Source organism: Emydura macquarii, unplaced genomic scaffold, assembly GCF_026122565.2.
Source record: "Emydura macquarii macquarii isolate MOO-44397 ecotype Brisbane River unplaced genomic scaffold, CSIRO-AGI_Emac_v2 contig_2140, whole genome shotgun sequence".
NCBI classification, from domain to species: Eukaryota; Metazoa; Chordata; order Testudines; family Chelidae; genus Emydura; species Emydura macquarii.
This window is the reverse complement of record NW_027132277.1, coordinates 196,732-222,337: the sequence shown is the minus strand read 5'-3', so window position 1 is coordinate 222,337 and position 25,606 is coordinate 196,732. Positions and strand designations below refer to the sequence as shown.

At 51.0% G+C, this 25,606-nt stretch overlaps 1 protein-coding gene across 1 annotated transcript; it reads right to left on the bottom strand.

The window, feature by feature from the left end:
- Positions 1-645: 645 nt before the first annotated feature.
- Positions 646-21,649, bottom strand: LOC137160111 (zinc finger protein 665-like). The gene is made up of 5 exons (XM_067558554.1): positions 21,611-21,649; positions 20,940-21,066; positions 19,236-19,349; positions 16,942-18,297; positions 646-2,437 (listed from the first exon to the last, which is right to left on the bottom strand). The coding sequence occupies exons 1-5, from the start codon at positions 21,632-21,634 to the stop codon at positions 1,914-1,916; spliced, it is 2,145 nt and encodes a 714-aa protein (XP_067414655.1). The 5' UTR covers positions 21,635-21,649; the 3' UTR covers positions 646-1,913.
- Between the last annotated feature and the right edge of the window lie 3,957 nt (positions 21,650-25,606).

The window sequence follows — 25,606 nt, the reverse complement described above, 5'->3', positions numbered from 1 at the left end:
AATTCACACTTCCTGCTGCCGGGCCTGATCAACCCCAGCGATCGCTCCCTCCCAGCCGACCCAGCTCTTTCTGGGTCCTAGCGATAAACCCATTGCACTGTAGCCACCCTACCCCTAGGGGGCCCCTTTCACCTGGGTATGGGCAGCTTCTCTTGTCACCATTAGGTATTATGCATAGAAGCCAAAGGGTCTCTGGGAGGATGGAAAGGGCAGGATCCTGGGGAGGGAGGAGGGTTTATATGAAGCCTCCGGATTATTCCAGAGAGTCGACAATCATAGATGATGAGGGTTGGAAGGGACCTCAGGAGGTATCTAGTCCAACCCCCTGCTCAAAGCAGGACCAACCCCAACTAAAAATCATCCCAGCCAGGGCTTTGTCAAGCCGGGCCTTAAAACCCCCTAAGGATGGAGATTCCACCACCGCCCTAGGTAACCCATTCCAGTGCTTCACCACCCTCCTAGGGAAAAAGCTTTTCCTAATATCCAACCTAGACCGCACCACTGCAACTTGAGACCATTGCTCCTTGTTCTGTCATCTGCCACCACTGAGAACAGCCTGAAGACTGAGGACAACAGCTCAATGAGGCTTCCCAGACAACTGCTGAGATCATTTTTCCCATTATTCAAGACAAAGAACACTGGGAGTTTGAGAAGCTAAATTCTTTATTATTAAACAGCAAGAAATAAAAGTGAACCACCTCCTTCCCCACTTAACACTTGGCTCGCAAATGTGCATTTCAGGCCAGCACATTGCTGCTCCCAGCATCTGCAGACACCCGGGAAAGAGGATCAAGTTAAAGCTGGTAGAAAAGTGCAGACAATCCACGGGAGACACCAGGACCCAGTCACAAAAAAAAAAATATTCCAAGAGCAGGAAACCCAGGGAGCTGAGGTTAGATGGATGCAGTGTGGGGTGAGTGGCGAACAGAGAGTCTCTGTCATCCGCATATAGGAAACCAGTAGCTGGGACGTGAATGACTGGCTGGGCCGTCAGGCTCCATTTCTGCCTCTGACCTGGATGACAGAGGTCAGCCTGGCGTCAGGGCTAGCAGGGCCTGTTTGCTTCCCCGGCTTTCTTCTTGCCTCTGCCCAGATTCCTCCTCTCCACAGTCAGGAGATGGCGCCCCCTGCCCGCCTCATTCCTCTAGGGGCATCGTTCTTCACCATTTGGAATTCAGGGACAGCTCCACCTAGCACCCACAGGGCAATTCCTGTCTCTCTGGCCCCAGTGCAACGGGTTCACAGCTCTCAGCCTCATGTGGCTGGCTGGCGGGATTTAGGGAGCGGAAGAGTCACCAGCCGACAGGGACACGTCCCCTTCAGGGAACAGCTCCAGGTAAGTGGGGGAGCCCAGCCCAGGGGCTGGTGGAAGATGGGAGGTGGGGACAGGGATCTAGAGCAAAGATGGGGCCTGTCCCAAGTGCCCTTCTCCTCCTCTCCGTGGCAGGGGGATCTTGTCTGGGAAGGGAAGGGGAGAACTTCAGCCAGATGGAAGGAGCATCTGAAGGCATTTCTCTCCCTTTCCCCATCTGTAGCTCATCATCTCAGCAGCCAGGACTGAAGCAAGGAGGAGGGGCAGATCAGGGCTTGGAGTTTGGTTAGTCCAGGTAGCCAGAGGGTCACTGACCAGCTGATGCTCAGCTGATGCTGTAGCCTCACCCCAGAGATGAGCAGCTGGATCTTGGGAGCCAAACTCCCTGACGTGTGTGGGAATTAGGAAATGGATCCTAATCCTTTCCCACAGTCGAGTTATTTCCAGGGCCTCTCACCCTTGTGCATTCACCAATGTTTAGTAAGTCTTCAGCTGTGACTGAAGTTCTTCCCACAGCCCCAGCATTTATGGGGTTTTCTCCTGTGTGGGTTCTCCGACGCATGAGAAGGGCTGATCTTTCAATCTCTTCCCCACGCTCCAGTTATTCATAGGGTCTGTCCCGCGTATGCACTCTCCCATGCTTAATAAGGGTTGAGCTCTCGCTAAAACTTTTCCCACACACCAGGCATTTATGGGGTCTCTCCCCTGTGTGGATTCGCCAATGTTTAGTGAGGCTTGAGCTCTGACTGAAGCTTTTCCCACAGTCCGAACATTTATAGGGTTTCTCTCCTGTGTGGTTTCTCTGATGTGTAATAAGGTTGGTTTTCACCTTGAAACTTTTCCCACAGTCGAGGCATTTATAGGGGGTCTCTCCTGTGTGGGTTCTCCGATGATTAGTAAGGCTTGAGCTCTGACTGAAGCTTTTCCCACAGTCCAAGCATTTATAGGGTTTCTCCCCTGTATGCAGTCTCTGATGTGTAATAAGGTTTGTTCTCACACTGAATCTTTTCCCACAGTCGAGGCATTTATAGGGTCTCTCCCCCGTGTGGATTCTCCGATGTTTAGTGAGGCTTGAGCTCTGATGGAAGCTTTTCCCGCACTCCCAGCATTTATAGGGTTTCTCTCCTGTGTGATTTCTCAGATGTGTAATAAGGTTTGCTCTCACACTGAAGCTTTTCCCACACTCGAGACATTTATAGAGCTTCTCCTCCGTGGGATTTGTCTGCAGGGCTGTGGTTTCCTTAGAATCTGTGGATGCTGCCTCACATTCAATGGATTCATCCACTTTCTTCACTGGGTGGTTTCCCAGCTGCCTCTCTGACCTGCACCGATCTCCCCAGGCTTTTCCCTCTTCCAAACAATGGGGAAAATTTCCATCAGCTGTTTTCATAACAGTCCCCAGGGCTTCCATTTGCTCAAGATCTTCATATTGAGAATTCTCCTCCTCGTTTTCACTCACTGTCTCATCACCTGCTGGGGGAGAGAGAGACAGAGAAGCTAGACAGGAGTCCATGCTCTTCCCCTTTCTTTGCTTTCTTCTCAGCATTGGGAAACATATCAGAATAACTTGTGGGCAGACTGAGAAACTGGATTCTGCCTCCAAATCCCAGCCAAACACTCCCCGGGAAGTAAAGGTGCAGAGGAAAATCCGGACACTTAACAGGATGGGTGGGAAGCTGAGAGTGGTATCTACCATGATGATGTGACACCTGCCGACTGCAGCCCTGATCTGGGTGAGATGAGACAGCGTTGACTGTGCTCACCTCACAGCACGTTTTTGGGAGTCCCCGTTTTTTTCTTTCACTCACCGCACAGTTTCTGTGGCAGTTTCACTGACTCCTCACCTGAGCAGCTGCCTCTCGGGAGCTCCCTTTCCTTGCAGGCCTGGAGATCCGGGACCCACGGCTTTTCCCCTCGTTCCAGCCGGGTGATCAGGTCAGGTTTGGGAACGGGAAATCCTGCTCAGGGGACGAAATCAGACATGATCAGAGTGAGTGGAGTATTGGTAGAAGATTTGTCACAAAGGACATTCCCTGATTTTAAACTGGCCCCATGATGTGCTGGCGGGATGTGGAATCTGAACAGATGGGATCACTGATGGTCACTGAGCCGCGGGGTATGGGAGATTTGTCACACCCCCAGTGGGAGTACTCTGCATCTGTGGGCTCTGGAGAACTTACAGACACAGCAACAGCTCTGATGTGAAATCGCTGCCAGTATCTCAACCTCCAGAGCCCAGAGCACTCCCCACGGATGGAGCAAGTCCTAGGAAGAAAAGGGAACAGGGATTCTGGGTGTAAGGGAAAGTGAATAGAGACAGGGAAATGCATTGCTTCTGCTCCCAGGAAAGTTGGAGAGATGGGGGTGAATTAGCATGTCCATTACGTTTATGACTCCCCGATTCCATTGCAGGGGTAGGTAGATGAAAGTCCCTGTCACAATGGATCTGTGGACTCTGCAACCCAATCCCTTCAAATGCAACTGACCAGGAAAGAACCTGACCAGATTCAGAAATGCAGGTCCCGCAGCTTCTAAGCACCAAGGGCACAGGAATCCCTTACCCAGCGAGGTCACCGTCTCGTAATTCTCCTGCATGACGTCCCTGTGGAGGGCTCTCTGAGTGGGGTCCAGCAGAGCCCCCTGCCCCTGGGTGAAATACACAGCCACCTCCTCGAAGGTCACTGGCATCTGAAACAACAAATGCTGCCCATGCAACACCTGCTGGCCCAGCCACAATCCCACTATTCCCAGGGGAGGATAGACAAATAAAAGGAAGCTTGGGGGGTGGGGGTGGCCGCCAGAGTAGCAGAATCCCACCCCCACCCTGCTCAGAGCAGCCAGCAGGCTTCAGGGATGGGGAGAAAGTGAGTGTTCCTTGTCCCTCCCAGCAGATGGAGGAGGGCAGGGTCATCTCATTTACCGCACACCTACTGGCCACAGGCTGACACAGGAAGTGGAGCTCTGAACAGGGGACAGGGGCAGGAATCCCTTCACATTACACAGCAGCCTCTGGCTAGTGGGTTCAGGATCCAGCCCTGGGAGTGTGGAAAAGTTTTCCCAGGCCTGTCCAGAGGGTTTGCTTCCTGTTTCAGAAACGGGGGAATGCCCCCACACCCGCACCCCCAGGCCAGTTCAGAAAATCAAGCCCAGGTTGAATATGTCCCAGCGGGTTTATCGCCCCCGTCCCCTCCCTGCCTCCCCTTGTGTATTTCTGCCCCCCCGCCGTAGCTTTCTGAAAATCCCCCTCCTGAGCTGGCTCCACCACAGCCATTCCCCTTCCCTGTGCCCTGGAATATGAGACAATCTGGAGCAAAATGTGGATGTTATTAGCCAACCCATGTATGTTAGGTATAGTTTTAAGCATTGGGAAGTGATCTTAATTGACTCTATTATACCCTCCCCAAAATTCTGTTCAGCCATGTCAAGTATCCCATAAAACCTTGCCTTAGCAGAAGTAAGTTTGGGCTTAAGTAGCTGGAAAAACTGTCAGGATCAGGACATTTGAGAATTTGACAACAGCAACAGGCAGGAAGTTATTCTCACAGGTCCATACTAGAATGTCTCAAGGAAGAGGACAAGACCTAGGATTGTTCTACTTACACACCTTGGCGGTGCCTTCACACCATTTGGGACCTGGAACGCACGTATTCAGAACAAAGAGATAAGAGATCCACCGCAGTACCAGAAAAACAAGGTAGAAAGTGGATTGGTTAAATCTCATTTCTCGTAATGAACACTGTACTTCGACCTGTGCACAGGTCGTGTATAAAGAGATGGCGTTAGGTGTGTAACTTTGGGAGCACACCTTCAGTGCAAGGTGGATGTAACAACGCTGCATGAGATGACTTCCCAGAGACTGGTGTCATACTCAGGGCCCAAGCATAATTTTTTCGGGCCCAGTACAAACTCTGTAAAACTCCCACACACATACCGCAACCCCTCATCCCATACATACAATCTCATGAGTCATGAAAACAATTTTCCTCGCGGTAATGGGGGTCGCAACCTGGGCCAGGCCCCCCAAGCTCCTGTAAAGTGTACCCCTTCCCCCCTCCATGTGGGGACCCTGGTCATATTGAATCTTTTTTCCTGTACTATGTTATCATTGGCTTACTGTAACAAACCTGCCTGATATTGGTTATTTGATCTCTTGAATACATTTCATAATGAACCAATGTGCGGCCCAAGTAATTGACTACACAGAGTCTCTGAGCCAAACACTGAGAAAAAAAAAATCAGAAACAGAGGAGCCGCTTTTTGGTGGATTCACTGACTTTGTCTCCGAGGCAGTGCGTCTCCCCAGCAGAGTGCTAACTCAGCAGACACACAAACTGGCTTTTCCTCTCTTTGCTCTTACCCTGTTCCCTGGAAAGTCAATCTCAGCAACTCAAAGCGGCACCAGAGCCTGCCAAAACCACAGATGCAAAACCTGCAGACAGTGCTCCACTGCGACAATGATCGACATCCCCCACATCACACCTTTTAAGATCCATGGGTCCTACGCATGCCTATCACAACCTGTACCGTACTTCGTCCGGTGCACAAAATGCCCCAATAAAACGATGTGGGCACAACCAATCACTACGCTTTCAAATGAACTCACACAGAAAAACAATAAAAGACAAAAACACCCTATCACCCATGGGTGAACACTTGTCACAGAGCAATCACTCTATATCTGATCTCTTAGCCCTCGTCCCCAAAGGAAGCTGTAAGGTCTAAGGCCTTGTTTTTCAGTTAAGAGACAGCAGCCAGAAGCTAAGCAGCATGTAGCTACATCTTCACATTCCTGAAATTACACCAAGACAATGCAATATCAGGCTGTTAAGAAAGTGATAGTAGTAATAGTACCTACCACCACCAGATAAACAAACAGATTTTAAGATGCTTAAAGAAAACTTTGTTTGATATCATTCTGTCTGGAAAAGAATCACTTATCAACCGGTATGGCTGTAAAATCTACACTTCTTATTGTTTTGTCTTTATGGTACCCAATTCTCTATTGTTTATCCGAAAGATGTCTGTCTGGTTCTTTGATTGTTTCTGTCTGTTGCGTAAGTGTGCACTATTTAAATCAATGAATGTGGTGGGACATGATAGGTTAAAGAACTGTTTCATAATGGGCTAGAATTGGTGTTTTGTATCACTTAAATTAAAGTGATTGGTTAAGGTACGGTTAAGTGGGACCCAAGTTTTAATTATATAAACTGAGGTCCAAAAGGAAGTTCTTTGGAACCTAAATCCAGAACACAGCTCAGGAAGAACAAGAGCTGCCAGCCAGACCTCAACACCCTGCCAACCATACTGGGCAGAAGCTGGAGTCCCCACATGATCTCATCCCGATCGGCCACCAGGAGAAATTTGTCGGCCTTATTGGGAGTGGTGAGCATTGTATGCTTAGTGTGTGTATTCTGTTTTGGTCATTGCTAATACATACAAAATAAGGATATTACTGTGTAAGGCTCCTTCACTGGTAAGAGATCCTGAAAACCTGCAGAGAATTACACTCGCAGCCCTACAGAATGGGACAGGGTAGATACTTCAATTAACCAGGTTATACCCGAGGCCCAACAGAGTGTGAATTGGGTAAGGGTAGGTGTTTCCCCCCCCCACCCCCCCCAGAGCCCTATGGATCGCGGTAAAGGTGGGGTGCCCTAGTGTGTGGCTAACAAAACCTGCAAAACACCTTCAAAAGAGGAGCCTGGGATTTTAAAGTCATAACTCTGCTAGACACTAAAAATCATGGACTGAATAGAGACACTGGATGTATGGCTTGTTACCACAATCTGAGACCTACTAAGCCCCCTTTTTTGTCCTATGACTGCAGAGGAGTGAACAGGCCCCTTTACCTTGAATGGTCTCTTAAGACTTTTGTGTTACCTACTGATGCTAAACAATGTTCCACCTTGCATTTAGCTGTGACACCGGCAGGGCCTTTCCCAGACCTGAAGAAGTGTGTGGCTCAAAAATTGGTCTCTCTCACCAACAGAAGTTGCTCCTATACGCGATATATTACCTCACTGGCCTTGTCTCTCTAATCTCCTGGGGGTGGGGGGAGGCGGGGGGTGTGCAGGGAATGGATCTGGGCAGGTGTGAGAGCTGGGAACCTCTCTCCTCACTTGATGCTTCTGTTGCCTTGTTCATTATCTCCCCCTCTCTCGCTTCTCCTCTCTGCCTGGGAAAACTGGTTCCACTGGCCCGTGGGCGTTTGCTTTCCAGTAGAGATCCGGTTGCTGCTAACTGGAACCTGAGCCTGGGTGTGTCACTGAAGACACCAGCAGCTCTGGGACTCACAAACACACGGAGATCCCCACCTCCCTCTGGTACAAACTCACCAGCAGGTCGCTGAAAGGGACCCGTTGTGCAGAGTCACTTTTCTGCCTGGCCCCAGCATTTTCCCCCAGGTTTCCACTCACCTGCAGGCTCCGGAGTTGATGTCAGCAGAGCCTGGGGATGCCCCGGGAGGGGCTGGTTCCAACCACTGGAGAAAGTCCCCACCTTGGCTGGCTGCAGAGGGGGCTTCGATGAAGGTCTCTCATAGGCACAGACCCTGCTGCGGGAGCAGCAGCTGCTCAGCCCCGGCGCCCAGCTCACAATGGAGAGAACTCGGCCGCCAGCTGACTCGCAGCTGATCCACCCCGGAAGCTCAACTCCAGGCTCCAACGTCGTCAGCAGGGAGAGGCGCACACCTGCCTCCTCTTCTCCCTCCGCAATGACCACAGCCCTCTGGTGGCAGCAGCGAATGACTCAACTGAGCCTCCCCGGCCTGTCGCTGCAGCCCCCGGGGCCGATCTCATTTTGTCCATCCCCATTCACACCCCTCCCCCGGCTGGCAGTCACTCCGGTCTGACACCGGCGTGGCTGAGATCTGAATCCCGCACAGAGATCAGGCCAGGACCCCGCTCAGCCCCAAACGCCCAGGACTCAGACCCGCACAGATCATGAGTCTGGCTTAAAAAAACCCCCCAAATAATAAACTGGGAGCGGGGGGGGGACGTTGTATCTGGATCTTTGCCTTGTAGTAGCTCTGAGCCCTGAAGGGTCCGTCCCCTGCCCGCCCCACCCTCAAGGCTTGTTTGACCGGTTCCAGGGGAAAAACAACCCCGCTGGTTGCTGGGCGGGGCAGCCCCCCCTGCTGCCCCATGGGGCGGGGGAGCGGCCTTTGTATCCCCCCCCCCCCCGCGGCCTTATCCCTGCCCTAGGTCACCCCCTTCCCCAGCCAGGCTCCTCCTGCTCCCACATTCTCCCTCCAGCCTCCTTCCCCCCAGCCCCATAAACCCCCCGGCCCCTGATTCCCCTGCATCGCCTCATCCCCCCTCCAGCCACCCACCGCCCCTGCCCTTCCCGTCCCGCCCCCTGCATCCCCCTTCAGCCCCTCCTGCCCCTCACATCCCTGTTCCCACCTCGATCCCCTCTGCCCCGCCCTCTTCAGCCCCCCCCCGGCACCCACCCCCTCGGTGTTCCCATGGGCCGCGGGCCCGCCTGCTCCCCCCGCCCCGCAAACAAAGGCAGCCGGCGGCAGCTTCCCCGGGCGGGGCAGGGGGGGAATCGCAGCCAGCGCCGCCGGGAGCAGCCCGGGGCCAAACCCGCCCCTGCAGCCGGGCTGGGAGCGGGAGGCGCCGCTCCCTGGGGCGGGGGGGGAAGGTCTCTCTTACCTTCCCTGCCAGCGGGGCCCGGGAGCGGGGCCGGGAAGGGCCTGGCCAGGCTGGGGTCTCTGCCCCGGGAGAGGCTCCGGGGTGGGGCGCAGCGGGGATGTCACCGCCCCAGTCACCGCCCGGCTGCAGCCCGGCTCCGGGGACCCAGCAGCCGCCGCCGGGCTCGGATCTCGCCGGGAGCCGGACCCAGAGTCACCCTCTGCTGCCGCCGGAGCGATTCACTTCCTGCAGCAAGGACTGAGCGACCCCAGTGATCGCCTTCCTCCCCCTCAGCGCCTTCTGGGTCCTAGCGATAAACCTATGGCTCTGCAGCCCCCCTACCCCAGATCTTGCCCCTTGGGGGCTCCCTTCCCCTGGGCACGGGCAGCGTCTTTCACCGTTAAGGGGGCACCGTGCATAGAAGCCACCGTGTCAACAGGCAGGAGACCGCCAGCTCCCGGGGATGGGGAGAAGGGGGATTTCTAGAGAGGCTCTGGCTTGTACCAGAGCCCCCCATAGATGAAACCGGGGCGGGGGTCCTTAGTTCTAGAGAGGCTGCCCAGAGCAGCAGGGAACACGTTTCTCAAGGCCACTGGCTCTGCCTGTACCAGAGCGAATCACAGAATTGGTCCAGGGAGCAGTTTGCAAGAAGCAATCTCGTGTCCACACCAGGCTGGCTGGCTACCGACCCGGGCTACAAACTCCACTCCCGGAACTCAGGGCATGCAGCCATCAGCACTAGGCCACTGGGCGCATTCAGTGATTTGCAGGCCCGGATTAACCCAGCCCTGGGCTCTAGGCAAAACCCCCTCATGTCTTCACCCCCAGCAATGATCACCTCTGCCCCTCTCCCACCTGGCTCCCCCATGTCAGGGTCCCCATCCAGAGCCTGGAGGGCAGCGGCAGAGCTTCAGATGCTGTGGTGTCTGGTGGGGTGGGGAGGGGAGTGAGGGGAGCTGATTCAGCAGCTGCTGTGTCTGGAGGGGTCTGGTGGTCCCTGCTCAGAGAGAGGAAGCTGCACTCCATCTGATGCTGTTTTTCAGCCTGGATCACATGCAGCTGCCTCCTCCAGTGGGATCTGGGAACCCGGTCTGAGCAGCTGCTGCTCCCGCAGCTGGGTCTGCACTGGGTGGAGACCTTCATTAAAACCCCGTCTGGGCCAGAGAGACAGATTGACTCTGCAGGCTAGCGGTGGGGGCACCTGCCTGGGACAGTCTAGTCCCCTTTCCCAAGGGTTCTATAATGACTTCTCCAAATGGGAAGAGGTTCAACAGCAGGGACTGAGGGAGCCCCACTTTAGAATATCCCATGGCCCAGTGGTTAGAGCAGGGTCCTATGAGCTCTGACAGACCCTATTCAAATCCTTTCTCCCGAGCAGGCAGAGAGGGGGAAAATGAACCTGAGTCTCCCACTCTCAGCCAAGATCTGTCTCCGGTCTTTCTCTTGGACTGCTCAAAACTGGCAGGATCATGACCTGGTCGTATCTAATGGCCAGAGCCCTGGGGATGACCAGGCTGGAGGTTAGAGCAGAACCAAGCTGGAGTCAAGAATCAGGACCATGGGGCATCCGGGGTTATAGTCAACAGCAGAGCTGTAAGTGTGAAAAGGGGTCAATTTATGAATTTGCCAGGGTGACAGATAGATTTTAAAGCTGAAACCTCACAAACCAGGTTTGCCAATATATAATAGAATCCAGCAGAATAACCCCTTTCTATTGAGCCCAGGGAGCTTTGGCTTATTCGTTTTAATTCTGGGTTCTTTTCAGGTCAATTTTAAAGTTGAACACCATTTCTCAAATCAGGACACTTGCATATCCTTCACCAAACAATTTATTAATTCACCCAAAACCACATTGATATACAGTCAGCAGTTCACCGCTGATGTGTAGACACAACTGAAGTTCTAGGTATATTCCACACACACAATACAGTCTTGCAAGCAGTTCTCACAGGTTAGAGCGGAGGCTCAATTACATCAAGGAACAAATTACCAATATGATAATCAATTCTCAATTCCTAACACATTGATCACACTTCCAAGGGTGCGCTTGCATCTGAGGCACCTTGAAGAGTGTGGTTAGTACAGTCGGACTGGACTGGTTCTAAAGGGACAAGTTTAGAATATTAAAAGCAGTTGCTTCAAATAATTCTTTTCGATCTCTGTTAGGCCAATTTGCTAGGGCTTATATAGGAATTAAAAATCTAAAAGATGGTTACTTGAGGTCTCACTAGAGAGTGTAGACTGAACAAAATAACCTATGGTTATTTATATTAAAGAATAGAAGGGGAAATACAAGCCCTGAAATGAAATTTCACCACTACTTACCCCGTTAACCCTGGAATGGGGGAAGAGTTTTTTCCACAGGCCTCGTCCGGGCAGGAGTCACACTTGGAGTCTTCACTTTCTTATTGGATTCTGTCAACTCTCTTTAGCATGTGATGACTTCAGTTTATATCCTTGGTTTCGGGGCTCATAGGAAAGGGCTACACACTTATTCCTATTAGACACAGGCCAAATGAGTAAAGCTTAGACTTCAGCTCTTTCAGTTTGTTTGCTGCTTTCATTCATATTCAATATATGGCACAGGTGTATAACTAATTTCTTCAATCATTTCTTATCAGAGGCTTCATAAATTCGATTCATTTCAAGGATTGTATTTCATCATTAGCCTCTACTATCAATTGGGATACCCCCTTTTAAGCAATTTCTCTTGATATCCCAAAGTTATACTCTGGCTTATATCTTTAAACCTTTCTTCCTTGTGCCAGACAATTCCTATTACTTCTAGAGTGCACATTTACAATGAAAACACAAAATCCTTATAATCTTCTAAATTTAGAGGACATACTCCATAGATCCTTTCATTGTACATAAGTATTTCACCTTATTTAGGACTTACAACAGAACAAGAGACATTTTCCACATGTAGAAGGATGTAGATCGGATTCACAATCACGCCACAAACAAATGTGCAAATTTTAATTTGGGGTGAAAGATTATTCACAGTATTTTTGATTTACAAGGAAAACAATGTATAGTTTATACTTTTGGGTGAAAACACTTTGCATAGGCAAGCAGGGCGTGAGCCTTGCTTGGTAACAGTTCTTTTTACTTAGGTTGGGAGGGAGAAAGGTCTATACATAAACAAGTTTTGAGATATTCTTGCCTAGGTAATTAACACTCTCCTTTAAACATTTTAGTTTCTATTCTTGGAGAGAGGAACTCCCAACCTGGGCTGATCTGTGGGGTTTTTAAACAAGGTGTCTCACATGATGTGAAGCATTTTCTTGTCTACTTCTTAGGTGGATCCTATTTTGGAATAAATAGAGGCAGACTTTTCTAATTTTTGAGGGCCAGAAGGAATCAGTAGTACTAGTTACTAAGCATTCAAGGCATGTCTGTTCCATATATCCATTACAGAGCCAAAGGATACAGCCAGAGATCAGAAGCTGAAAGCCAGAGTCAATGGGTGAGCCAGAGGCACAGTCAGAAAGCAGAGCCAGAGGTTGTAAAGATGAAGAAGGACAGGAACTGAAGAGGGCAGCTGGGCACAAGAGCAGACTGGGGAGAAGCAGAGGCAGGAAACACAAAGCAAGAAGCAGGACCAAATGCAGAGGCAGGTGTGGAATGCCTTGAGCCTCCAGCAATCTCTGGCTGCTGCTGGTTCAGGCAGTAGCTTGCTCCTCCCCTTTGCCAACCAGGAAGTGCAATCAACCAGGCCACCCCTGCCAGGGTTAGCTATGCCCAGCAAGCAGCTAGGAGGCTGACCCAGCTCTAGGTAGCATTGGCTGTCAAGGATTTCACACAGTAGTAGATGTAGAGAGCAGTCTAAACAAGTCACTGTATGACTTTTTAGTTTGTACTGACTTCCCTAGGGGTTCTCAACCAGGGGTATGTGCACCCTGGGGGCTACACAGAGGTCTTCCAGGGGGTACATCAACTCCACCAGATAGTTGCCTAATTTTACAACAGGCTATGCACTAGTGAAGTCAATACAAACTCAAAATTCATGCAATGACTTGTTTAGACTGCTCTCTATACTATGCACTGACCGGTAAGTACAGTATTGATATGCTGTGGCAAACAGCCAGCTTCTCCCTAGTGGGTCTCACGCTTCAACCCCTTGTAATGGGCCAGGGAGTCCCCAGTAACCCTGTCTCCCCTTGGATCCACCTTGCTCCAGCTTCCTTCTGCTGGCTGGGGCCAGGGGTTTTCTCCTTCTGTAGCTGCAGAGAAGCACTATCTCCTGGCAGGGGGATTCTCCTCCAGCTGCTACCAGTCATCTAACAGCTTCCTTCTGCTGTGCTTCTCCCCCTCCCTCTAGGGAAGGCAGGGTTTAAGTACACCTGGACTGGCCCTTCATTGGGTCTAGATGTCTCTAATTGCCCTGCAATCTCTCCCCTGCTTGCAGGAACCAGGGCTTTAGGCATTCTTGGACTCACACTCTGGCCCCCGGTATGCCTTTGTGCAGCCCTCTGGCCTGACTTTATCACAATGCCAATTGATTTATTTTATAATTATATGGTAAAAATGCGAAAGGAAGCAAGTGTTCAGTAATAGTGCGCCGTGACACTTTCGTATTTTTAGGTTTGATTTTGTAAGCAAATCATTTTTAAGTGCAGTGAAACCTGGGAGCACACAAGACAAATCAGACTCCTGAAGGGTACAGTCATCTGGAAAGGTTGAGAGCCACTGCTGCAGGAAAAGACCGTGCTTTTTTTCAGTGCTTGGGTGTTGGAGAAGTGATATTTTAATGTTGGCGGGGGGCCATTTAAATTGTACTCTTAATGAACGATTGGACAGGAACCATCTGGAACCTCATCCATATCTGCTCAGTGACTTTCAACTCTTGTACAGGCTTCTGACCTGACTGATACGTGGTGGAATTTCCACCCTTATGCAGCGCTTAATCTGGTAATGAAAGCCGGCCTCAAGAAATTAGGTGCCGGAGATCCAACAATTATTTTACATTCATAACTTATGCAGCAAGTCCCGAGGTGCTGGGGCTATGAACTGCCAAGCCTACACGTGCCGGGGATCAGCCCTGGCACAAATTAAACACTGCCCTTATGCATGGCTGTACAACTGGTTGAATGCTAGTGCTTGTGTTTTCTCTATGTCCCGTTTGGACCATCTTTATGTTTTTATTCATCATTTGTCTCGTTTGCTTTCTAGTTGTATTGTCCCTACTAGGATGTCAGATCATGGTTGGGTCTTATTTGCGTTGTCTCTTCCCAAGACAGTTGCCCATATTGGCATTTTAACCTTGCTTTTTACAAGAGGGTCATTGTGGGGGACTCCCATTATTTTAGGGGAGTATGGGATGTCTTTTTCCCCTCCTTGAGGCAACGGTGGGAGGTGGGCAAAGTTAATATTAAGTGTTTTGGTCAGCCATACATTCAGCAGACCAACCCTGGGCCTTCACCCGAGTATGGAGGAGCTAGAGCCGAGGACTGTGGAAGCTGAAAAAGCTTTTCACGACAAAAATGATGTCAGGTTACAGGAGAGCTTGAAATATAAAAAACGGCTCTTGCGGGTCCCGTTGAATAGCAAAGCGCAAGGTGCATTGGTGAGGGCCCAGTTTCAGGGCCTTTCTCAAATGGACGCACTTACTCAGTTTTTCTTCAGTCTGGAAAAGAAACACGCAGAGCAGAAGTTGATTGGCTACGTCAAGACGTTGCAGGGCCTAGTGTTTTCAGATCCTGTGGGGATCAGGAGCTTTGCTTTGATTTTTTTCTCAGACCCATATGCCCGTCTGACATGCAGTTGCTCCTTGAGGATCTTCCTAGAACCTCAATGTCGGAGGTGGACACACTTGGACAGGATCTGACACTCTCAGAACTGAATTCTACCCTAAATGGCTTTGCTCCAGAAAAGATATCTGGCAATGATGGTTTGCTGATTGAGTTTTAGAAGGCCTTTTGGACCTTCTTTGGCCTGGCCTGCTCCAGGTTTTTCAGGAGAGTGTCAGGGAGAAGATATTGCCACTCGGCTATCCTCGAGCATTGTCTAAGAAGAGGGGAAGTGAAGAATTAGAGACCTGGGTCCCTGCTTTGCTCCAACGATAGACTTTCTTCCAAGGCCTTGACAAATAGAAAGATAACTGTAAGTGGGTTGGTTGTGCTCCCTAGTCAGATCTCTGCATCCTCAACAGGTCCATTTTTAATAACCATTTCCTGTTGTGGGATGTCATTTCAGCCTCAGAAATGCTGGATTTGCACATGGAATTGATTTCCTGTGATCAGGAGAAGGCTTTTGATTGTGTAGCTCATGCATATTTGTTTCCCTGGCGCTTTTAGTTTGGGCCCCAGGTTTATCTCCTACATTCAGCTACTGTGTAATGACATATATTGTCTACTTGGGGTGACTAGTGTTTTGAGCATCCCTTTCCATTCTGTAGGGGAATCAACCCTGTCTGGGTTAATGTGTGCTCTTTCTATGGACCCTCTGTTACGTTGTGAAACCATCTTTCTGACTTTTCTCTCCCTGTTCCAGCTCGTATGCCAGTGAAAGTCTCTGCACAGGCTGACGACGCAACTGTGATTATAACTCATGATTGTGAGGGCCAGGTTTTGACTGATGTCAGCATCCTTTAAAGCAGGCTTCCTCCACTTGCATAACTTGGGGGAAAAGTGCCACATGCCTGCTGAGGGTTTGGGTGGGGTGATCTCCTGCCCCTGACTGTGCGGAGGGGGCCACTGCAGAGCTGAGTTGGCTTTAAGGCTCTGAGAATTGCATTTCATCGCCTCCGTGTTGTGGCATAAGCGTTTTGTTTTGGATCCCCCTTCAGTCTTTTAGAAAAAAATCAGAAGGTTCTTCTGGACTTTTTCTGGGCTAGCCATCCCTGGCTGAGACAGAGTATTTTGTATCTACACATTGTGCAAAGGGTCAGGGTCTCATTGCTCTTTCAAGCAGAATTACTACTTTTCAGTTACGGTCTCTGCAGGGGTTGTTTGTGGAGTAACCTGTTCTTCGGAGGCAACTGGCCTTTGCTTTTCTTCATCGAGTAGGAGGCTTGGGTTTTGATCAAGAACATTTTTTTCTTGCTGGATCCTGGGGTGTCTCAATTTTGAGGTGTTTTATCAGACACGCAATCAGTCCTCCCTAGGGCAATATTACCGGTCTGGACAGTTGTCTGCTTGAGTGAGCCATCCCTGATTTATACCATTGTTTCTATTTCCTTGACTTGTTCCTGCTGTGGAACGGGATGTTGATAGGCCTGGCAGTTTGCTTGCCTTTAATGGAGCTAATGAATTTACTCTTAATAGCTTAGGTCATAAGGCATTGTATATGTTTGTAGCAAAGATCTGTCATTTCAAACACTTGTTAATTATCCCAATTCAGCGTTCAGAAGACACCTTCTGGTGGCGGACTCCATCCATCAAGCCTGGAGAACTATATGCAAGCCTCTAGTTGCAAAGAGGAGGTGATCTCCAATGGAGAATTCTTCATGGGGATGTTGCCATGAATGTGCTTGTGCATCGTTTCATTCCAGTGGTGTGTGTGTTTTATCTTTTTTGTGATGCGGAGAAAACTGTGCCTTGATCATACTACATTTGTATTTACTTTTAAGTACACATTCACAAACAGATTGGTGGTATGCCTTGCAAGCATTATTTTGGGTCAAACAAAGATGGCCATTTTGAAAAGCAGACTATATAAATTAGTTGGTTGCCAATGTTCTTCACGGGTTTTTTTAAAACTTTTTTTGGCCTTCAAGTATAGATATTTTACTCTTATTCATGATTTTGGATCAGTTTACTCAGTGGTGGGCTATTGGAAATACACTTTTTACTGTCAGGGATAGACAATTGTTTTTGAATCTCTATTTTTTTTCTTGTTTTTACTGTTTTATGTACTGATTTTATTAAAAGTGTTTTTAAAAGTCAAAAATCTCTCTTGTCCTCTGTTGTGTGAATTCTCTGATGTCTAAAAAAATGTGTGAGCTCCCACTGAATCTTTTTCCATAATGGAAGTATTTTTAGGATATCTCACCTTTGTGGATTTTCTGATGTTTAGTGAGGTATGAATTGTTATTGAAGCTTTTTCCACAGTCCAAGCATTTATGGGTTTTCTCTCCCATGTGGATTGTCTGATGTGTAATAAGGTGTGATCTCTGAATGAATCTTTTCCCACAATTGAGACATTTATGAGGTTTCTCTCCTGTATGGATTCTCTGATGTCTAATAAGGGCTGATCTTTGACTAAAACTTTTTCCACAGTCCAAACACGTGTGAGGTTTCTCTCCCGTATGGATTCTCTGATGCGTAATAAGGGCTGATCTCCGAACAAAACTTTTGCCACATTCGAGGCACTTATAATGTCTTTCTCCTGTGTGGGTTCTCTGATGCATAATAAGGTGTGAGCTCTGGTTGAAACATTTCCCGCACTCAGTACATTTATAGGGTCTCTCTCCTGTGTGGATTCTCCGATGTTTAGTGAGGTGTGAGCTGTGACTGAAACTTTTTCCACAGTCCAGGCATTTATGAGGTTTTTCTCCTGTGTGGATTCTCTGATGAATAATAAGTTGTGATCTCACATTGAAACTTTTCCCACAGTTGAGGCACTGATAGGGTTTATCTCCCGTGTGGGTTCTCAGATGTGTAATAAGACTAGAGCTCTGATTGAAGCTTTTCCCACACTCAAGACATTTATAGGGCCTCTCTCCTGTATGCAGTCTCTGATGTGTAATAAGGTATGAGCTGTGATTGAAACATTTCCCACAATCCAAGCAAATATGGGGTTTCCTTCCAGTGTGGTTTCTCTGATGTTTAATAAGGTTTGATCTCACATTGAATCCTTTCCCACACTCCAGACATTTATAAGGTCTCTCTCCTGTGTGCAGCCTCTGATGTGTAATAAGGTGTGAGCTCTGAGTGAAGCTTTTCCCACAGTCCAAGCATTTATAAGGTCTCTCCCCTGTGTGCATTCTGACGTGTTTAATAAGGTCTGAGCTCTTACTGAAGGTTTTCCCACAGTCCAAGCATTTATAGGGTTTCTCTCCTGATTGGCTTCTCCAGTGTGTAAAAAGGTTTGTACTCACACTGAATCTTTTCCTACTATCTAGACGTTTATAGAGTTTCTCTGCCTTGTGATATGTCTGCCGGGCTGTGGTTTCCTTGGGATCCTTGCATCCTCCCCCACACTGAATGGATTCATCCCCCCAAGAAATGAAGTAATTTCCCAACGGCATTTCTGACCTGCCCTGATTTCCCCAGACTTTCCCCTGTTCCAAGCACTGGGAAAAATTCCCTTCAGCTCCTCTCAAAAAGGTCCCCGGTGGTTCCACTTGCTCAGGACCTTCCTGTTGTGGATTCTCCTCCTCGTTCTCAGTCATTGTCTCATCGCCTGCTGGGAGAGAGAGAGAATCCAGTCAGGAGTCATTCCTTGTGCCGGGGAGAAAGGACAGGAAGGGGAACAGCAAAGAGAGGAAACTCAACACAATAACTACTAGGGAGATTGAGAAATTGGATAAAATCATAGAAGATGAGGGTTAGAAGAGACATCAGAAGGTCTAGTCCAACCCTCTGCTCAAAACAGGGCCAATCCCAACTAAATCATCCCAGCCAGGGCTTTGTCAAGCCGCATCTTAAAAACCTCTAAGAATGGAGATTCCACCACCTCCCTAGGTAACCCATTCCAGTGCTTCACCACCCTCCTAGTGAAAAAGTTTTTCCTAATATCCAACCTAGACCTCCCCCCTGCAACTTGAGACCATTGCTCCTAGTTCTGTCATCTGCCACCACTGAGAACAGCCTAGCCCCATCCTCCCTGGAACCCCTTTCAGGTAGTTAAAGGCTGCTATCAAATCCCTCCTCATTCTTCTCTTCTGCAGACTAAACAAGCCTAGTTCTCTCAGCCTCTCCTCATAAGTCATGTGCTCCATCCCCCTAATCATTTTTGTTGCCCTCCACTGGACACTCTCCAATTTGTCCACATCCTTCCTGTAGTGAGGGGCCCAAAACTGGACACAATCCTCCAAATGTGGCCTCACTAGTGCTGAATAGAGGGGAATAATCACGTCCCTCCATCTGCTGGATTCTGCCTCCAAATCCCAGCCAAACACTCCCCAGGAAGTAAAGTTGCAGAGGAAAATCCTGACACTTAACAGGATGGGTGGGAAGCTAGAGTGGTATCTGCCATGCTGATGCAACACCTGCCGACTGCAGCCCTGACCTGGGTGAGATGAGGCAGCACTGACTGCGCTCACTCACAGCACATTTTTGGGAGTCCCGGTTTTTCCCTTCACTCTCCAGATGGTTTCGGTGTCAGTTTCACCGACTCCTCACCTGTGCGGCTGCCTCTCGGGATCTCCCTGTCCTCGCAGGCCTGGAGATCGGGCACCCATGGCTCTTCCCCTTGTTCCAGCCGGGCGATCAGCTCAGGTTTGGGAACAGGAAATCCTGCTCATGGGACAGAAATCAGAGAAGATCAGGGTGCACGGAGGGTCACAAAGGGCATTCCCTGATTTTAACCTGGTCCTGTCCGGTGCTGTGCTGGGAGGGATGTGCAATCTAAACAGATGGGAACAGGGTCACTGAGTCACCTTGGGAGAGGCAGACATCTGGGGAGGTGTGGGGAATTGTCACACCCTCAGCAGGAGTTTGCAGGATCTGTGCGCTCTGGGGGTCTTGCTGACATTAGAGTTAAAGCCCTGCCTATTTCTAAACTTGCAGAACCCAGAGGCCTTCCCCATGGCTAGAGCTAGTCCCAGGAAGGGAGGGAAACAGGGATTCTGTGTGCAAGTGAGAAATAATATGGACAGGACAATATACGGCTTCTGCTTCCTTGAAAGCTGGAGGGATGGGATACTACTGACCACATGACCAGGATGGTGTCAGTGATTGTGATGCTAGGGTGAGCAGATAGCAAGTGTGAAAAATCAGAATGGGGAAGGGGGTAATAGGCACCTATAGAAGAAAAAGTCCCAAATATTGGGAGTGTCCCTAGAAAATCGGGACATCTGGTCACCCTATGTGATGCTAAGGGAGGTCAGAGAGGCTACAGAAGTAGAAAAATGCAAAAATAATGGGTGATTTCATCTATCCGCCTATTGACGGGGTAAATGTCACCTCGAGGCATGATTCGGGGATAAAATTTCTAGACACCATAAATTGCTGCTTCTTGGAGCAGCCAGTCCTCGAACCCACCTGGGGGGAGGCAATTCTTGATTTAGTCCTAAGTGGAGGACAGGATCTGGTCCAAGAGGTAACTACAGCTGAACTACTCAGTAATAGTGACCCCTAATGTATTTAAATTTAATATCCTGAGGCGGTGGAGAATACCAGAAAACTCCCACCATAGTCACATTTAACTTTAACAATGGGAACTACACGGGAACGGGGATGCTAGTTAGACAGAAATTAAAAAGAGCAGTCACAAGGGTAAAATGCCTGCCAGCAACATCATGGAGACGACTTAGAACCAGCATAATAGAGGCTCACACTAAATGCGTACCCCAAATCAAAAAAGACAGTGGGAGGACCAAAAGAAGGCCACCATGGCTAAACAGCAGAGCAGCGGAGACCATTAAAGGCAGAAAAGCATCCTTTAAAATGTGGACATCCTAGTAAGGATAATAGGAAGGAGCTCGAGTTCTGGCAAATTAATTCTAAAAATATAATATGGCAAGCCAAGAAAGAATCTGAGAAACAACTTGCTAAAGATACATTGTCAGTTTCCTAGCTCCAACTGTGAGCCCAGCAGCTGCTCTGAAGGGGAAACTATCTCAGGGTGGGTGGGGGGGATCCAGCTGTGAGCCCCGCCCGGCTGTCAGTACCCCATGATGCCTCACTTCAGTTGGTGCCAGCGCTCCTGGTGAGGACACGCACCATTGTCAGAAGCAAGTTAGTGGGGTCACCCACCGCCGGTTGCATTGCTGCCGTGGCTGTAGGTTGAGCTAAATTCAATTCGCCTAACTTTGGAGTGGAGACACGCTCTCGGTCATGCAGACCCCACCGCTTCCAATAAACAAGGGCACAGGAACCCCTTACCCAGCGAGGTCACCGTCTCGTAATTCTCCTGCATGACGTCCCTGTAAAGGCCTCTCTGAGCGGGGTCCAGCAGAGCCCCCTGCCCCTGGGTGAAATACACAGCCACCTCCTCGAAGGTCACCGGCATCTGGAACAACAAACGTTCCCTCACTCAGCACCTGCTGCCCCAGCCACAATCCCCCTAGTCATGAGGGAGAAAGATCAATAAAATAGAAACTCTGGGAGGGCCGGAGTAGCAGAATCCCACCCAATTCCTGCTCAGAGCAGCCAGGAGGCTTCAGGGGATGAGGAGAAAGTGAGAGCTCCTTGTCCCCCCCAGCACATGGAGGAGGGCAGGGTCTCATTTACCACACGGCTACTAGCCACTGGCTGATATGGGAAGTGGCACTCTGAGCAGGGGACAGGAATCCCAACAGCTTCCCTTCATATTACACAGTGGCCTCTGGCTAGTGGCTTCAGGATCCAGCCCTGGGAATCTGGAAAATTTTCCCAGGCCTGTCCAGGGATTTGTTTGCTGTTTCAGAAAAGGGGGAATGTTCACCCCCTGCCAATGGACGTGTTCAAAAAACCAGCTGAACATGTCCCCGCAGGTTTATCACATCCTGTCCCCTCCCTGCCTCACCCTGTGTATTTCCAGTCCTCCCCGCCACAACTCTCTGAAAATTTCCTACCTGAATTGGATTCACCACGGCCATTTCCCTGCCCCGTCCCCCGGGAAGATGGGATGATCTGGAGCGAAACATGGACGTGATTCTTCAGCCTGCCGGGGAGAGAATAGCGATTGAGGCGGTTTCAGAAGTGGTTTAATCTATTTCACATCCCGATTCCCCCCTGGCTCTTTCCCTGCAGTTCAGACACCCTAGATTCTGTTACACTGGGAAAAACCGCATTTACTTCATTACAACACAGACCCGGCCTCTCCCAGCGGGACTAAACCACCTGAGACACTTTTAACACCCACCTCCCCTCCCTCCAGTAACTGGGTCTCTGAACGAAATGTTAGAAAAGAGCAGAATCAAAGACGTTGCTTTGTGGGATTCACTCCAGTGGCATAGCTACGGGTGGGCCTGGGTGGGCCGTGGCCCAACCACTTTGAAAGCAGGCCCACCCAATCAGATTTTAAGCAATGCATCCCGCATTTTTATCAGCCTCTGTAAAACCGGCTGTTTCGCTTGTGATACAAGACTTGCACCCTCCTGGGTCAACCACAGGACCTGCCAAAAAATCAGTTCTGGCTACGCCTCTGATTCGCTCTGACATTGTCCCCAAGGGTAGCGCGTCCCCCCAGCAGCGTGGTGACTCGGCAGAGACAGGAACCGGCGTTTCCTCTCTCTGCTCCTCACCTTGTTCCCAGGAAAGTCAACGGATCTGGGCATGCTTGGGAGCTGGGAACCTCTCTCTCGATTATTGCTTCTGCTGCCCCTTCCTGTCCCTCCACACTCCATTTCTGTCTCTTTCCTTCTCTCCCTTGCCCACTGCCTGGGAGAACTGTCCCATTGACATGGGCATTTGTTTTCCGAGACAGGAGACAGATCGGCCACTGTGAATGCTCACTGGAGCGTGAGCCTGGCGTGTCACTGCGGGCAGCAGCTCTGGGACTCACAGACACACAGAGCCTCTCTCTCTAGTACAAACTCACGTGCGGGTCCCTTTGTGCAGAGTCATTTTCCTGCCCTTCCCCAGCACTGTCCCCCAGGTCTCTCTGCATCACCTGGAGGCTCCAGCTCGGGAGCTGGGGTCGGCAGAGCTCGGGGCTGCTCCAGGGGCTGGTTCCAGCCACCAGAGAAAGTGCCCATCTTGGCTGGGCACAGAGGGGGACGTTTAATGAGGGTCTCTCCCTGGCACAGGGCTGGGGGAGCAGCAGTTTCGCAGTCTGGGCTCTCAGATCACAATAGAGGAGGAGGCAGCAGCTTCTGACCTGGGAAGCTCAACTCCAGGGCTCTCATGGGCAGGAAGAGCCAGACACAAGAATCCTCTCTCTTAGCAATAACCGGAGCCCTCCAATGACAGCAGCTAACGGCCCAGCCTCCCTGGGCTCCCCGGGCGTCCTCGGGGACAGTCAGGCAAATGCTGATCTCATTCGCCCACCTAGACAGTTGCTAACAAAGACTCCGGCGTGGCTGAGATCTGAATCCTGCACAGAGATCAGGCCAGGAGCCCGCTCAGCCCCGAACATTCGGCTGCTGACCCCACCCTATCCTACCCCAGCGGGCCGGGGACCTGCCCTGGTATCTCTCACCATCCCTTTGCCTTATCCCTCCCTGCCCTAGGTCACCCCCCTTTTCCCAGCCAGGGTCTGCCTGCTCCCACACTGCCCCCTTTCCTTCTCAGTATCCCCCCCCCCACATCTCCCCTCTACTCCAGCCTCCTTCCCCCCAGCCCCATAACCCCCCCCCCGCCCTCTGATTCCCCTGCATCACCTCATCCCCTCTCCTGCCCCCCTCCCGTCCTGCCCCCGCATCCCCTTCACTCCCCTCCTATCCCTGCCCCCCCCCCAATCCCCTCTGACCCACACCGTCCCTCTTCAGCCCCCCGCCCTCGGGCTCCCACCCCTCGGTGCCCCCCGCCAGGGGCCGCAGCCCGGCGCAGCTGCCCCCCCGCCCCGCAAACAAAGGAACCCGGCGGCAGCTTCCCCGGGCGGGGCAGGGGGGAATCGCAGCCAGCGCCGCCGGGAGCAGCCCGGGGCCAAACCCGCCCCTGCAGCCGGGCTGGGGGCGGGGGGGGGGGGGGGAAGGTCTCTCTTACCTTCCCTGCGAGCGGGCCCGGGAGCGGGGCCGGGAAGGGCCTGGCCAGGCTGGGGTCTCTGCCCCGGGAGAGGCTCCTGGGTGGGGCGCAGCGGGGACGTCACCGCCCCAGTCACCGCCCCGGCTGCAGCCCGGCTCCGGGGACCCAGCAGCCGCCGCCGGGCTCGGATCTCGCCGGGAGCCGGACCCAGAGCCACCCTCTGCCGCCGCAGACGCCGCAGCGCTGGACGATCACTTCCTCCTGCCGCCCCGCGTGTGACCCCAGCGATCGCCTCCCCCCAGCCCCAGCTGCTCCTGCTGGGTCCTAGCGATAAACCCACCGCTCTGCAGCCCCCCGAGGCTCCACCTCCCCTGAGCACGGGCAGCTTCTCTCCGCGTTAAGGGGGCACCGTGCCTAGAAGCCAGTGCACCCGTGGGAGGGCAGACAGGCCACGATCCCGGGGGGAGGGGAGGTAAGGGAGGTTTGTGGCGAGAGAGTCCTGGCCTTACCCAGGCTGCGCCCAGGCCGGAGCTGCAGGGTTTGTTTTCCCAGGGTGACACCAGCTCTGAGTGTGATTCGCTCTGGGGAGAGGTTGATCCGGATCCATTTGCAAGAGCCGGTCTCTTGTCTGGGTTGTCTCCACCCCGGGCTCGCTGGCTACCAGCCCTGGGCAGGAGCGACACGCTGGGCTCCCCTAACTCAGGTCATGGAGCTGTCCGTGCTGGGCCCAGGTTCCCCGGCTGGATTAACCCATCCCTGGGTCCTTACCCCTCATGTCCTCCTCCCCAGGCTCTGCACTGCCCCTCTTTTGGCTGGTTTCCCCCATGGGCATTCACCACAGCTCCCAGAATAGCTGCTACTGGTCCAGGGCTCCATCCTGTTCCTGGACCAAACCTGCCTGGGTACTTTTTCTGGGTCAGAGAGAGAGAGTCCAGTGGTTTGGGCACCCGCCTGGGAGGGTCCCATCTCCTTCTTTAATGACTTATACAAAGCACCACAGAAGGATACATTGAGGGAGTTCCCCATCAGCAGATCCCATGGGTCCAGTGGTTAGTGCATTCGCTTAAGACCTGTGGGAGACCCTGTGCCGGTCTTTTTCTGCAGTGAGGGGGAATTGAACCTGCGTCTTCCACATCAGGATGGCTCCTCAAACTCCTGGGCTGAATGTTTAAGGGAGGAATCCTCTCTCTCTCTCACACACACACACACACTTCTCTGGCTCCTTGGAGCTAGCTGTCTGCCTAACTCACTCCCACAAGGAAAATGTTTAAGAACTTGCCTTCATTCCCAGATTCACAATCAGAGACAGGTGCCATGATGTTACTCCAGGTACCCTGCAGGGCTGGAAAATACCTCACTGTCACCTGCCAGCAGGTTGTTAGTGCCCTAACACAACCAACCTCTCAAGCACTGTGCCATTTTCCCCTGAGCTATCCCGTCTTTGCCTTTCAAGCTGACAAGAGATGTGACCCAGGCCGTGCTTCCCTTCAAAGTGTGCCCCAGTGATATCCAGCCCCTCCTCACTGGGTACCCACGGAAATCCCAGATCTCCTGATCCCAGTAGAACCGTGTAACCCGGGTTTAGCAGTTTCACTGTACACCACCACTCCGGTATCCCACGCAGCTTGATGATAGTAAAACAAAAGAAAATCTTTTTACGAATAGCGATTCAAATAGAAGCAAGTGTGAGCGATGGCAACAAATGGTGACGTACAAAAATCAGAAAATTACACTTTTTAATAGGGACATTTCCTATATAATCAAGTAGCTCCTCACCCTACAGTTCAGTCTTCTGCCGCATTTGCTAGCCCAAAGGAGTTAAGAGCCAGTCTTCCATGAAGCACTCCACTCATCAAGGTACATCCTCGGGGAATGGGTGCAGAATGTCTTTCTCCATTGTGGGATACACTGAATCAGTCTTTTGTCTTTATTCCCAGACAGAA